Below are 12,690 nucleotides of genomic sequence, written 5' to 3'. Positions count from 1 at the left end.
CGTATGTGGCGAGTGTGAGTATGAGCGTAAGTATGAGCGTATGTGGCGAGCGTGAGTATGAGCGTATGTGGCGAGCATAAGTATGAGCGTATGTGGCGAGTGTGAGTATGAGCGTAAGTATGAGCGTATGTGGCGAGCGTGAGAATGAGCGTAAGTATGAGTGTACGTGGCAAACGTGAGTATGAGCGTATGTGGCGAGTGTGAGTATGAGTGTATGTGGCAAGCGTGAGTATGAGCGTATGTGGCAAGCGTGAGTATGAGCGTATGTGGCGAGTGTGAGTATGAGTGTATGTGGCAAGTGTGAGTATGAGCGTATGTGAGTATGAGCGTATGTGGCGAGTGTGAGTATGAGTGTATGTGGCAAGCTTGAGTATGAGCGTATGTGGCGAGTGTGAGTATGAGCGTATGTGGCGAGTGTGAGTATGAGTGTATGTGGCAAGCGTGAGTATGAGCGTATGTGGCGAGTGTGAGTATGAGTGTATGTGGCAAGCGTGAGTATGAGCGTATGTGGGGAGTGTGAGTATGAGCGTATGTGGCGAGCGTGAGTATGAGTGCGTGTGGCGAGCGTGAGTATGAGCGTATGTGGCGAGTGTGAGTATGAACATATGTGGCGAGTGTGAGTATGAGTGTGAGTATGAGCGTATGTGGCGAGTGTGAGTATGAGTGTATGTGGCAAGCGTGAGTATGAGCGTATGTGGGGAGTGTGAGTATGAGCGTATGTGGCGAGCGTGAGTAAGAGTGAGTGTGGCGAGTGTGAATATGAACATATGTGGCGAGTGTGAGTATGAGTGTGAGTATGAGCGTATGTGGCGAGTGTGAGTATGAGTGCGTGTGGCGAGCGTGAGTATGAGCGTATGTGGCGAGTGTGAGTATGAGCGTATGTGGCGAGTGTGAGTATGATCTTATGTGGCGAGTGTGAGTATGAGTATGAGTATGAGCGTATGTGGCGAGTGTGAGTATGAGCGTATGTGGCGAGCGTGAGTATGAGCGTATGTGGCGAGCGTGAGTATGGGCGTGAGTATGAGTGTGTGTGGCAAGCGTGAGTATGAGCGTATGTGGGGAGCTTGATAATGAGCGTATGTGGCGAGTGTGAGTATGAGCGTATGTGGCGAGTGTGAGTATGAGTGTATGTGGCAAGTGTGAGTATGAGCGTATGTGGGGAGTGTGAGTATGAGCGTATGTGGCGAGTGTGAGTATGAGTGTATGTGGCAAGCGTGAGTATGAGCGTATGTGGCGAGTGTGAGTATGAGTGTATGTGGCAAGCGTGAGTATGAGCGTATGTGGCGAGTGTGAGAATGAGCATATGTGGCGAGTGTGAGTATGAGTGTATGTGGCAAGCGTGAGTATGAGCGTATGTGGCAAGCGTGAGTATGAGCGTATGTGGGGAGTGTGAGTATGAGCGTATGTGGCGAGTGTGAGTATGAGTGTATGTGGCAGCGTGAGTATGAGCGTATGTGGGGAGTGTGAGTATGAGCGTATGTGGCGGGCGTGAGTATGAGTGCGTGTGACGAGCGTGAGTATGAGCGTATGTGGCGAGTGTGAGTATGAGCGTATGTGGCGAGTGTGAGTATGAACGTATGTGGCGAGTGTGAGTATGAGTGTGAGTATGAGCGTATGTGGCGAGTGTGAGTATGAGCGTATGTGGCGAGCGTGAGTATGAGCGTAAGTATGAGCGTATGTGGCGAGCGTGAGTATGAGCGTATGTGGCGAGTGTGAGTATGAGCGTAAGTATGAGCGTATGTGGCGAGCGTGAGTATGAGCGTATGTGGCGAGCGTGAGTATGAGCGTGAGTATGAGCGTATGTGGCAAGCGTGAGTATGAGCGTATGTGGCGAGTGTGAGTATGAGCGTAAGTATGAGCGTATGTGGCGAGCGTGAGTATGAGCGTATGTGGCGAGTGTGAGTATGAGCGTATGTGGCGAGCGTGAGTATGAGCGTTAAGTATGAGCGTATGTGGCGAGCGTGAGTATGAGCGTAAGTATGAGTGTATGTGGCAAGCGTGAGTATGAGCGTATGTGGCAAGCGTGAGTATGAGCGTATGTGGCGAGTGTGAGTATGAGTGTATGTGGCAAGCGTGAGTATGAGCGTATGTGGCGAGTGTGAGTATGAGCGTATGTGGCGAGTGTGAGTATGAGTGTATGTGGCAAGCGTGAGTATGAGCGTATGTGGCGAGTGTGAGTATGAGCGTATGTGGCGAGTGTGAGTATGAGTGTATGTGGCAAGCGTGAGTATGAGCGTATGTGGCGAGTGTGAGTATGAGTGTATGTGGCAAGCGTGAGTATGAGCGTATGTGGGGAGTGTGAGTATGAGCGTATGTGGCGAGCGTGAGTATGAGTGCGTGTGGCGAGCGTGAGTATGAGCGTATGTGGCGAGTGTGAGTATGAGCGTATGTGGCGAGTGTGAGTATGAACATATGTGGCGAGTGTGAGTATGAGTGTGAGTATGAGCGTATGTGGCGAGTGTGAGTATGAGTGTATGTGGCAAGCGTGAGTATGAGCGTATGTGGGGAGTGTGAGTATGAGCGTATGTGGCGAGCGTGAGTATGAGTGCGTGTGGCGAGCGTGAGTATGAGCGTATGTGGCGAGTGTGAGTATGAGCGTATGTGGCGAGTGTGAGTATGAACGTATGTGGCGAGTGTGAGTATGAGTGTGAGTATGAGCGTATGTGGCGAGTGTGAGTATGAGCGTATGTGGCGAGCGTGAGTATGAGCGTATGTGGCAAGTGTGAGTATGAACGTATGTGGCGAGCGTGAGTATGAGCGTATGTGGCGAGTGTGAGTATGAACGTATATGGCGAGTGTGAGTATGAGTGTGTGTGGCAAGCGTGAGTATGAGCGTATGTGGCGAGTGTGAGTATGAACGTATGTGGCGAGCGTGAGTATGAGCGTATGTGGCGAGCGTGAGTATGAGCGTATGTGGCGAGTGTGAGTATGAACGTATGTGGCGAGCGTGAGTATGAGCGTGTGCGGCGAGCGTGAGTATGAGCGTGAGTATGAGCGTGAGTATGAGCGTGAGTATGAGCGTGTGTGGCGAGCGTGAGTATGAGCGTGTGCGGCGAGCGTGAGTATGAGCGTGAGTATGAGTGTGTGCGGCGAGCGTGAGTATGAGCGTGTGCGGCGAGCGTGAGTATGAGCGTGTGCGGCGAGCGTGAGTATGAGCGTGAGTATGAGTGTGTGTGGCGAGCGTGAGTATGAGCGTGTGCGGCGAGCGTGAGTATGAGCGTGTGCGGCGAGCGTGAGTGTGAGCGTGAGTATGAGTGTGTGTGGCGAGCGTGAATATGAGCGCGAGTATGAGCGTGAGTATGAGCGTGAGTATGAGCGTGAGTATGAGCGTGAGTATGAGCTTGTGCGGCGAGCGTGAGTATGAGTGTGTGTGGCGAGCGTGACTATGAGCGTGTGCGGCGAGCGTGTGCGGCGAGCGTGAGTATGAGTTTGTGCGGCGAGTGTGAGTATGTGCGTGAGTATGAGCGTGTGCGGCGAGCGTGAGTATGAGTGTGAGTATGAGCTTGTGCGGCGAGCGTGAGTATGAGTGTGTGTGGCGAGCGTGACTATGAGCGTGTGCGGCGAGCGTGTGCGGCGAGCGTGAGTATGAGCTTGTGCGGCGAGTGTGAGTATGTGCGTGAGTATGAGCGTGTGCGGCGAGTGTGAGTATGTGCGTGAGTATGAGCGTGTGTGGCGAGCGTGAGTATGAGCGTGAGTATGAGTGTGTGTGGCGAGCGTGAGTATGAGCGTATGTGGCGAGTGTGAGTATGAGCGTATGTGGAGAGTGTGAGTATGAGCGTATGTGGAGAGTGTGAGTATGAGCGTATGTGCAAGCGTGAGTATGAGCGTATGTGGCTAGCGTGAGTATGAGCGTATGTGGCGAGCGTGAGTATGAGCGTGTGTGGCGAGTGTGAGTATGTGCAAGCGTGAGTATGAGCGTATGTGCAAGCGTGAGTATGAGTGTGTGTGGCGAGCGTGAGTATGAGTGTGTGTGGCGAGCATGAGTATGAGTGTGTGTGGCGAGCGTGAGTATGAGCGTATGTGGCGAGTGTGAGTATGAGCGTATGTGGCGAGTGTGGGTATGAGCGTATGTGCAAGCGTGAGTATGAGCGTGTGTGCCGAGCGTGAGTATGAGCGTATGTTGCGAGCGTGAGTATGAGCGTGTGTGGCGAGCGTGAGTATGAGCGTATGTGGCGAGCGTGAGTATGAGCGTATGTGGCGAGCGTGAGTATGAGCGTATGTGGCGAGCGTGAGTATGAGCGTATGTGGCGAGCGTGAGTATGAGTGTGTGTGGCGAGCGTGAGTATGAGTGTGTGCGGCGAGCGTGAGTGTGTGTGGCGAGCGTGAGTGTGAGCGTATGTGGCGAGTGTGAGTATGAGCGTATGTGGCGAGTGTGAGTATGAGCGTATTTGGCTAACGCGAGTATGAGCGTATCAGGCGAGTGTGAGTATGAGCGTATGTGGCGAGCGTGAGTATGAGCGTATGTGGCTAGCGTGAGTATGAGCGTATGTGGCTAGCGTGAGTATGAGCGTATGTGGCTAGCGTGAGTATGAGCGTATGTGGCGAGTGTGAGTATGAGCGTATGTGCAAGCGTAAGTATGAGCGTATGTGGCGAGCGTGAGTATGAGCGTGTGTGGCGAGCGTGAGTATGAGTGTGTGTGGCGAGCGTGAGTATGAGCGTATGTGGCGAGTGTGAGTATGAGCGTATGTGCAAGCGTGAGTATGAGCGTATGTGGCGAGTGTGAGTATGAGCGTATGTGCAAGCGTGAGTATGAGCGTATGTGCAAGCGTGAGTATGAGCGTATGTGGCGAGCGTGAGTATGAGCGTGTGTGGCGAGCGTGAGTATGAGCGTATGTGGCGAGCGTGAGTATGAGCGTATGTGGCGAGCGTGAGTATGAGCGTATGTGGCGAGCGTGAGTATGAGCGTATGTGGCGAGCGTGAGTATGAGCGTGTGTGGCGAGCGTGAGTATGTGCGTGAGTATGAGCGTGTGCGGCGAGCGTGAGTATGAGTGTGAGTATGAGCTTGTGCGGCGAGCGTGAGTATGAGTGTGTGTGGCGAGCGTGACTATGAGCGTGTGCGGCGAGCGTGTGCGGCGAGCGTGAGTATGAGCTTGTGCGGCGAGTGTGAGTATGTGCGTGAGTATGAGCGTGTGTGGCGAGCGTGAGTATGAGCTTGTGCGGCGAGCGTGAGTATGAGCGTGAGTATGAGTGTGTGTGGCGAGCGTGAGTATGAGCGTATGTGGCGAGTGTGAGTATGAGCGTATGTGGAGAGTGTGAGTATGAGCGTATGTGGAGAGTGTGAGTATGAGCGTATGTGCAAGCGTGAGTATGAGCGTATGTGGCTAGCGTGAGTATGAGCGTATGTGGCGAGCGTGAGTATGAGCGTGTGTGGCGAGTGTGAGTATGTGCAAGCGTGAGTATGAGCGTATGTGCAAGCGTGAGTATGAGTGTGTGTGGCGAGCGTGAGTATGAGTGTGTGTGGCGAGCATGAGTATGAGTGTGTGTGGCGAGCGTGAGTATGAGCGTATGTGGCGAGTGTGAGTATGAGCGTATGTGGCGAGTGTGGGTATGAGCGTATGTGCAAGCGTGAGTATGAGCGTGTGTGCCGAGCGTGAGTATGAGCGTATGTTGCGAGCGTGAGTATGAGCGTGTGTGGCGAGCGTGAGTATGAGCGTATGTGGCGAGCGTGAGTATGAGCGTATGTGGCGAGCGTGAGTATGAGCGTATGTGGCGAGCGTGAGTATGAGCGTATGTGGCGAGCGTGAGTATGAGTGTGTGTGGCGAGCGTGAGTATGAGTGTGTGCGGCGAGCGTGAGTGTGTGTGGCGAGCGTGAGTGTGAGCGTATGTGGCGAGTGTGAGTATGAGCGTATGTGGCGAGTGTGAGTATGAGCGTATTTGGCTAACGCGAGTATGAGCGTATCAGGCGAGTGTGAGTATGAGCGTATGTGGCGAGCGTGAGTATGAGCGTATGTGGCTAGCGTGAGTATGAGCGTATGTGGCTAGCGTGAGTATGAGCGTATGTGGCTAGCGTGAGTATGAGCGTATGTGGCGAGTGTGAGTATGAGCGTATGTGCAAGCGTAAGTATGAGCGTATGTGGCGAGCGTGAGTATGAGCGTGTGTGGCGAGCGTGAGTATGAGTGTGTGTGGCGAGCGTGAGTATGAGCGTATGTGGCGAGTGTGAGTATGAGCGTATGTGCAAGCGTGAGTATGAGCGTATGTGGCGAGTGTGAGTATGAGCGTATGTGCAAGCGTGAGTATGAGCGTATGTGCAAGCGTGAGTATGAGCGTATGTGGCGAGCGTGAGTATGAGCGTGTGTGGCGAGCGTGAGTATGAGCGTATGTGGCGAGCGTGAGTATGAGCGTATGTGGCGAGCGTGAGTATGAGCGTATGTGGCGAGCGTGAGTATGAGCGTATGTGGCGAGCGTGAGTATGAGCGTGTGTGGCGAGCGTGAGTATGAGTGTGTGCGGCGAGCGTGAGTATGAGTGTGTGTGGCGTGTGTGAGTATGAGCGTGTGCGGCGAGCGTGAGTATGAGTGTGTGTGCAAGCCTGAGTATGAGCGTGTGTGGCGAGCGTGAGTATGAGCGTGTGTGGCGAGCGTGAGTATGAGCGTATGTGGCGAGCGTGAGTATGAGCGTGTGCGGCGAGCGTGAGTATGAGCGTGTGCGGCGAGCGTGAGTATGAGTGTGTGCGGCGAGCGTGAGTATGAGTGTGTGTGGCGTGTGTGAGTATGAGTGTGTGCGGCGAGCGTGAGTATGAGTGTGTGTGCAAGCGTGAGTATGAGCGTGTGTGGCGAGCGTGAGTATGAGCGTATGTGGCGAGCGTGAGTATGAGCGTGTGCGGCGAGCGTGAGTATGAGCGTGTGCGGCGAGTGTGAGTATGAGCGTGTGCGGCGAGCGTGAGTATGAGTGTGTGCGGCGAGCGTGAGTATGAGTGTGTGTGTGCGGCAAGCGTGAGTATGAGTGTGTGTGTGCGACGAGCGTGAGTATGAGTGTGTGCGGCGAGCGTGAGTATGAGTGTGTGTGTGCGTTTATGTGTGCGTTTTTGTGTGTGTGTATGTGAGAGCGTCACCTGGTGGTCTGTGTCAGGAGTGTGTGTGTGTGCGTTTATGTGTGCGTTTGTGTTCGTTTGTGTATGTGTGTATGTGAGAGCGTCACCTGGTGGGCTGTGTCAGGAGTGTGTGTGTGTATGTGAGAGCGTCACCTGGTGGGCTGTGTCAGGAGTGTGTGTGTGTATGTGAGAGCGTCACCTGGTGGGCTGTGTCAGGAGTGTGTGTGTGTGCGTTTATGTGTGCGTTTGTGTGTGTGTGTATGTGAGAGCGTCACCTGGTGGGCTGTGTCAGGAGTGCGCCGCTGCCGAGTCTGAAGCTGCTGAAACTGTTAAAGGTCCCCGGCTCCATCGACACGCCACTCACGTTGCTGTACAGATGCTCCACCAGCCCGAACGTCTCCATCATCCGGAACCCTGACACACACACACACACACACACACACACACACCCCGTTACTACAGACACTGCTGAGAGCCACAGCAGAATTATCACATATTCAGTTATATAAAAACACAGATTGAGCCAATGTTGTTCCTGAGCTCTGAACAGGACTGATGTAATGCGCCGGTCACACGGATTATTCAAGGCTTTTTAAGACCTGAATAAATCAAATGAATGTCATATTGGGAAGACCAACATCTATAATAACATCTAGACCTGCAAACACAATGATTTAAACAACTTTACTGTTAAAATCATACTGGTTTTAGCCAAAACAAAAACTTTCGTAAAATGATAAACTTTCACAATTCAGCCTTTAAATAATTTTTTTAGTAAAAGGGATGAGTTACAATTATAAATTATATATAAAGTCATGCTCAAAAGTTTACATACACCTTGCAGAATCTGCCAAATTTTAATTATTTTAACAAAATAACAGAGATCATTCAAAATGCACGTTATTTTTTATTTAGTACTGTCCTGAATAAGATATTTTACATAAAATATGTTTACATATAGTCCACAAGACAAAAAAAATAGCTTCATTAATTTTCATATAGTTTGTTTCATTTACCTGGTAAAGTGCTGCCGCTCATGGGTACTGAAGGACACGCTGCAAACAACAACACAGAAACACGTCAACACACACACACATATTTATCTCACTGCAGAACTGCTGCTATTACACAAAGATAGTTATAAATACTATAAACTAACCCTAGCAGAAAACTGTTTTAAATTTACTTTTTACTATTTTATTTTTTACACACACACACACACACACACACACACACACACACACACACACACACACACACACACACACACACACACACACACACACACACACACTTACTAGCTGATGCAGCTTCACAAACGAAGGTAATCAGTTTCTCTTCAATATTTCTGAAAGCGTCCAGATCGTCCACGAAGAACACGTGTCTCTCGCTGGGTTTGCTGGCGATACTCACCAGCTCGCCATAATCAGCATCGGCAAACCCGATGGCAAACACCACATAACCTACAAAAACACACGCTATATGAGGTATCACACGCTTTTGAGGAGCTGAAGATGTGAGCAAGGCCTCGGTGCCGCACCTTCTGCCTGGATCTCCTGGGAAACCTGGAGCACGTCGTCTTGGGAACGCCCGTCCGTCAGCACCACCAGCACTTTAGGCACGCCCCTTCTGGCCCCGCCCACTTCCGTCATCACCGACGCCTTCACATGCTGCATGGCCCTGCCTGAGGTCAGAGGTCAGAGGTCACACACGAGCATCGAGTGTTACAGCAGAGCGGATGAGTGTGTGTGGGTTTGTCTTTGCCTGTCTTTGTGTTTCCTCCTTTATATGAGATCCTCTGTATGGCGTCCAGAAGGCTTTCTTTATTAAGATGCGAGCTGAGCTTGAACTCGGTGCGAGCGTCGTCACTGAACTGAGCGATGGCCACCTGACACACACACACAAACACAAACACTCATTCACATCGGATCTGACTCCTCAATCATAATCGGATTGAATCGTGATGTGCATGTTCATGATCATAAGTCAATAATCATATGAATTACTTACTTTTATGAGGTTTAGCATTTGGATATATATTAAGACAGGATCAAACAATACATGAATATCAGTCACGTGACCTCTTACGTCATCACACTCGACATCTCTGTCATTTGACAAGCAGATTTTATCTCAAAAATTCTCTGTTTGTTTCACTTTATACATACCAACTTTGTTTATGTAAACCTTGTGTGTATTTGACAGTATTAGCACAACAAGACTAGAAAGATAACTTAGTCCAGTAACCAGGCGCTGATAGACAGGCGCTGTGCATGTACTCAGTGTGTACGCGCTCAGAAAAGCACACGTTAGAACCGCGCATCAGCACGTGAATGACATGTTTCACCGGCAAGGCTTTAAAACACATGCAAATAATGAACTTTTGTGAACTGCAGTGTCCCGTTCCTCTGCGTTAACATTTGATGTGAATTTACGTCGCTGGAAGAGGCCGGAGCGAGTGTTAATGAACGAGTGTGGCGGATCCTTGTGTTTTTGTATTTGTTTTATTTTATTATTAATTATTAAAATCTTTGATTGTTCGCCGGTTCCCGCCTCCTCCTTACCGGGTTTTGGCACCAGTGTAGCAATGTTTAAGATTCAGGGAAGAAGGAGGCGTTCTGCTCACCTGAGTGTGTTCCTCACCTGAGTGTGTGTTCCTCACCTGAGTGTGTGTGTTCCTCACCTGAGTGTGTGTGTTCCTCACCTGAGTGTGTGTGTTCCTCACCTGAGTGTGTTCCTCACCTGAGTGTGTGTGTTCCTCACCTGAGTGTGTTCCTCACCTGAGTGTGTGTGTTCCTCACCTGAGTGTGTCTGTTCCTCACCTGAATGTGTCTGTTCCTCACCTGAGTGTGTGTGTTCCTCACCTGAATGTGTCTGTTCCTCACCTGAGTGTGTTCCTCACCTGAGTGTGTGTGTTCCTCACCTGAATGTGTCTGTTCCTCACCTGAGTGTGTTCCTCACCTGAGTGTGTGTGTTCCTCACCTGAATGTGTCTGTTCCTCACCTGAGTGTGTTCCTCACCTGAGTGTGTGTGTTCCTCACCTGAATGTGTCTGTTCCTCACCTGAATGTGTCTGTTCCTCACCTGAGTGTGTCTGTTCCTCACCTGAATGTGTCTGTTCCTCACCTGAGTGTGTGTTCCTCACCTGAGTGTGTGTGTTCCTCACCTGAGTGTGTTCCTCACCTGAGTGTGTGTGTTCCTCGCCTGAGTGTTTGTGTTCCTCACCTGAGTGTTTGTGTTCCTCACCTGAGTGTTTGTGTTCCTCACCTGAGTGTTTGTGTTCCTCACCTGAGTGTTTGTGTTCCTCACCTGAATGTGTCTGTTCCTCGCCTGAGTGTGTGTTCCTCACCTGAGTGTGTGTGTTCCTCACCTGAGTGTGTTCCTCACCTGAGTGTGTCTGTTCCTCACCTGAATGTGTCTGTTCCTCACCTGAGTGTGTGTTCCTCACCTGAGTGTGTGTGTTCCTCACCTGAGTGTGTTCCTCACCTGAGTGTGTGTGTTCCTCGCCTGAGTGTTTGTGTTCCTCACCTGAGTGTGTGTGTTCCTCACCTGAGTGTTTGTGTTCCTCACCTGAGTGTTTGTGTTCCTCACCTGAGTGTTTGTGTTCCTCACCTGAATGTGTCTGTTCCTCACCTGAGTGTGTGTGTTCCTCACCTGAGTGTTTGTGTTCCTCACCTGAGTGTTTGTGTTCCTCACCTGAATGTGTCTGTTCCTCGCCTGAGTGTTTGTGTTCCTCACCTGAGTGTGTTCCTCACCTGAGTGTGTGTGTTCCTCACCTGAATGTGTCTGTTCCTCACCTGAGTGTGTTCCTCACCTGAGTGTGTGTTCCTCACCTGAGTGTGTTCCTCACCTGAGTGTGTTCCTCACCTGAGTGTGTTCCTCACCTGAGTGTGTGTGTTCCTCACCTGAATGTGTCTGTTCCTCACCTGAGTGTGTTCCTCACCTGAGTGTGTTCCTCACCTGAGTGTGTTCCTCACCTGAGTGTGTGTGTTCCTCACCTGAGTGTGTTCCTCACCTGAGTGTGTGTTCCTCACCTGAGTGTGTGTTCCTCACCTGAGTGTGTGTGTTCCTCACCTGAGTGTGTTCCTCACCTGAGTGTGTTCCTCACCTGAGTGTGTTCCTCACCTGAGTGTGTGTGTTCCTCACCTGAGTGTGTTCCTCACCTGAGTGTGTGTTCCTCACCTGAGTGTGTGTGTTCCTCACCTGAGTGTGTTCCTCGCCTGAGTGTTTGTGTTCCTCACCTGAATGTGTCTGTTCCTCACCTGAGTGTGTTCCTCACCTGAGTGTGTTCCTCACCTGAGTGTGTGTTCCTCACCTGAGTGTGTGTGTTCCTCACCTGAGTGTGTTCCTCGCCTGAGTGTGTGTGTTCCTCACCTGAGTGTGTGTGTTCCTCACCTGAATGTGTGTGTTCCTCACCTGAATGTGTGTGTTCCTCACCTGAGTGTGTTCCTCACCTGAGTGTGTGTGTTCCTCACCTGAGTGTGTGTGTTCCTCACCTGAGTGTGTGTGTTCCTCACCTGAATGTGTCTGTTCCTCACCTGAGTGTGTTCCTCACCTGAGTGTGTGTGTTCCTCACCTGAGTGTGTTCCTCACCTGAGTGTGTGTGTTCCTCACCTGAGTGTGTTCCTCACCTGAGTGTGTGTGTTCCTCACCTGAGTGTGTGTGTTCCTCACCTGAATGTGTGTGTTCCTCACCTGAATGTGTGTGTTCCTCACCTGAGTGTGTTCCTCACCTGAGTGTGTGTGTTCCTCACCTGAGTGTGTGTGTTCCTCACCTGAGTGTGTGTGTTCCTCACCTGAGTGTGTGTTCCTCACCTGAATGTGTCTGTTCCTCACCTGAGTGTGTTCCTCACCTGAGTGTGTGTGTTCCTCACCTGAGTGTGTGTGTTCCTCACCTGAGTGTGTTCCTCACCTGAGTGTGTGTGTTCCTCACCTGAGTGTGTTCCTCACCTGAGTGTGTGTGTTCCTCACCTGAGTGTGTGTGTTCCTCACCTGAGTGTGTGTGTTCCTCACCTGAGAGTGTGTGTTCCTCACCTGAGAGTGTGTTCCTCACCTGAGTGCCGCTCGGCCCGATCTGGTCCAGAGATCCCGCTGTGCTGTACAGGAACCGGATGATCTTCTGGAAGTTGTCGTCTCCGATACTCCATGATCCGTCCACCAGAAACACCAGATCTGCTTTAGCAGCGCGGCACACTAACACACACACACACACACACACACACATACTGATGAAGCCTGCTGTACGTCCCGAACCCTCACGATGTCATGTGACACGTACCTTCTTTAGTGGCGGGAAGGGTGGGCGGAGGGGCGGAGCTTCTGGCTGTGGTGGGCGGGGCCGTGCTCACAGCAACTACACACACACGTCACCATTACAAACAACACAAGACTACAGTACAGGTGATGCTCGTCACTGTCCGTCTGAGAGTGTGTGTGAGTGAAGTGTGTGTTTGTGTGTAAGTGTGTGTGAGTGGTGTGTGTGTGTAAGTGTGTGTGAGTGGTGTGTGTGTGTATATGAGTGTGTGTGAGTGAAGTGTGTGTGTGTGTGTGTTTGTTCTATATTCTATATTTATAGATTCTTTTTCACAGTCTGAGTGTGTGTGTGAGTGAAGTGTGTGTGTAAGTGTGTGTGAGTGGTGTGTGTGTGTATATGAGTGTGT

General features: G+C 51.0%; 1 protein-coding gene across 2 annotated transcripts in view; it reads right to left on the bottom strand.

Moving 5' to 3' along the window:
* Positions 1–12,690, bottom strand: part of LOC143706024 (collagen alpha-1(XIV) chain-like) — a 74,883-nt gene that overhangs the window by 32,972 nt on the left and 29,221 nt on the right. For both annotated transcript variants that reach the window (XM_077197561.1, XM_077197562.1), the window contains exons 12-18: positions 12,309–12,383; positions 12,084–12,223; positions 8,797–8,920; positions 8,573–8,716; positions 8,331–8,495; positions 8,049–8,087; positions 7,308–7,446 (exon numbers count right to left, since the gene is read on the bottom strand). In XM_077197561.1, the coding sequence (XP_077053676.1) occupies positions 7,308–7,446; positions 8,049–8,087; positions 8,331–8,495; positions 8,573–8,716; positions 8,797–8,920; positions 12,084–12,223; positions 12,309–12,383 (826 nt within the window). The remainder of the gene's footprint in view (positions 1–7,307; positions 7,447–8,048; positions 8,088–8,330; positions 8,496–8,572; positions 8,717–8,796; positions 8,921–12,083; positions 12,224–12,308; positions 12,384–12,690) is intronic.

This window comes from Siphateles boraxobius, unplaced genomic scaffold, assembly GCF_051911475.1.
Source record: "Siphateles boraxobius isolate OS27281-9 unplaced genomic scaffold, OSU_SipBor_1 4, whole genome shotgun sequence".
In the NCBI taxonomy this organism is placed as follows: Eukaryota; Metazoa; Chordata; class Actinopteri; order Cypriniformes; family Leuciscidae; genus Siphateles; species Siphateles boraxobius.
The sequence above is the reverse complement of the archived record's forward strand: the minus strand, read 5'-3'. Positions and strand labels throughout refer to the sequence as shown.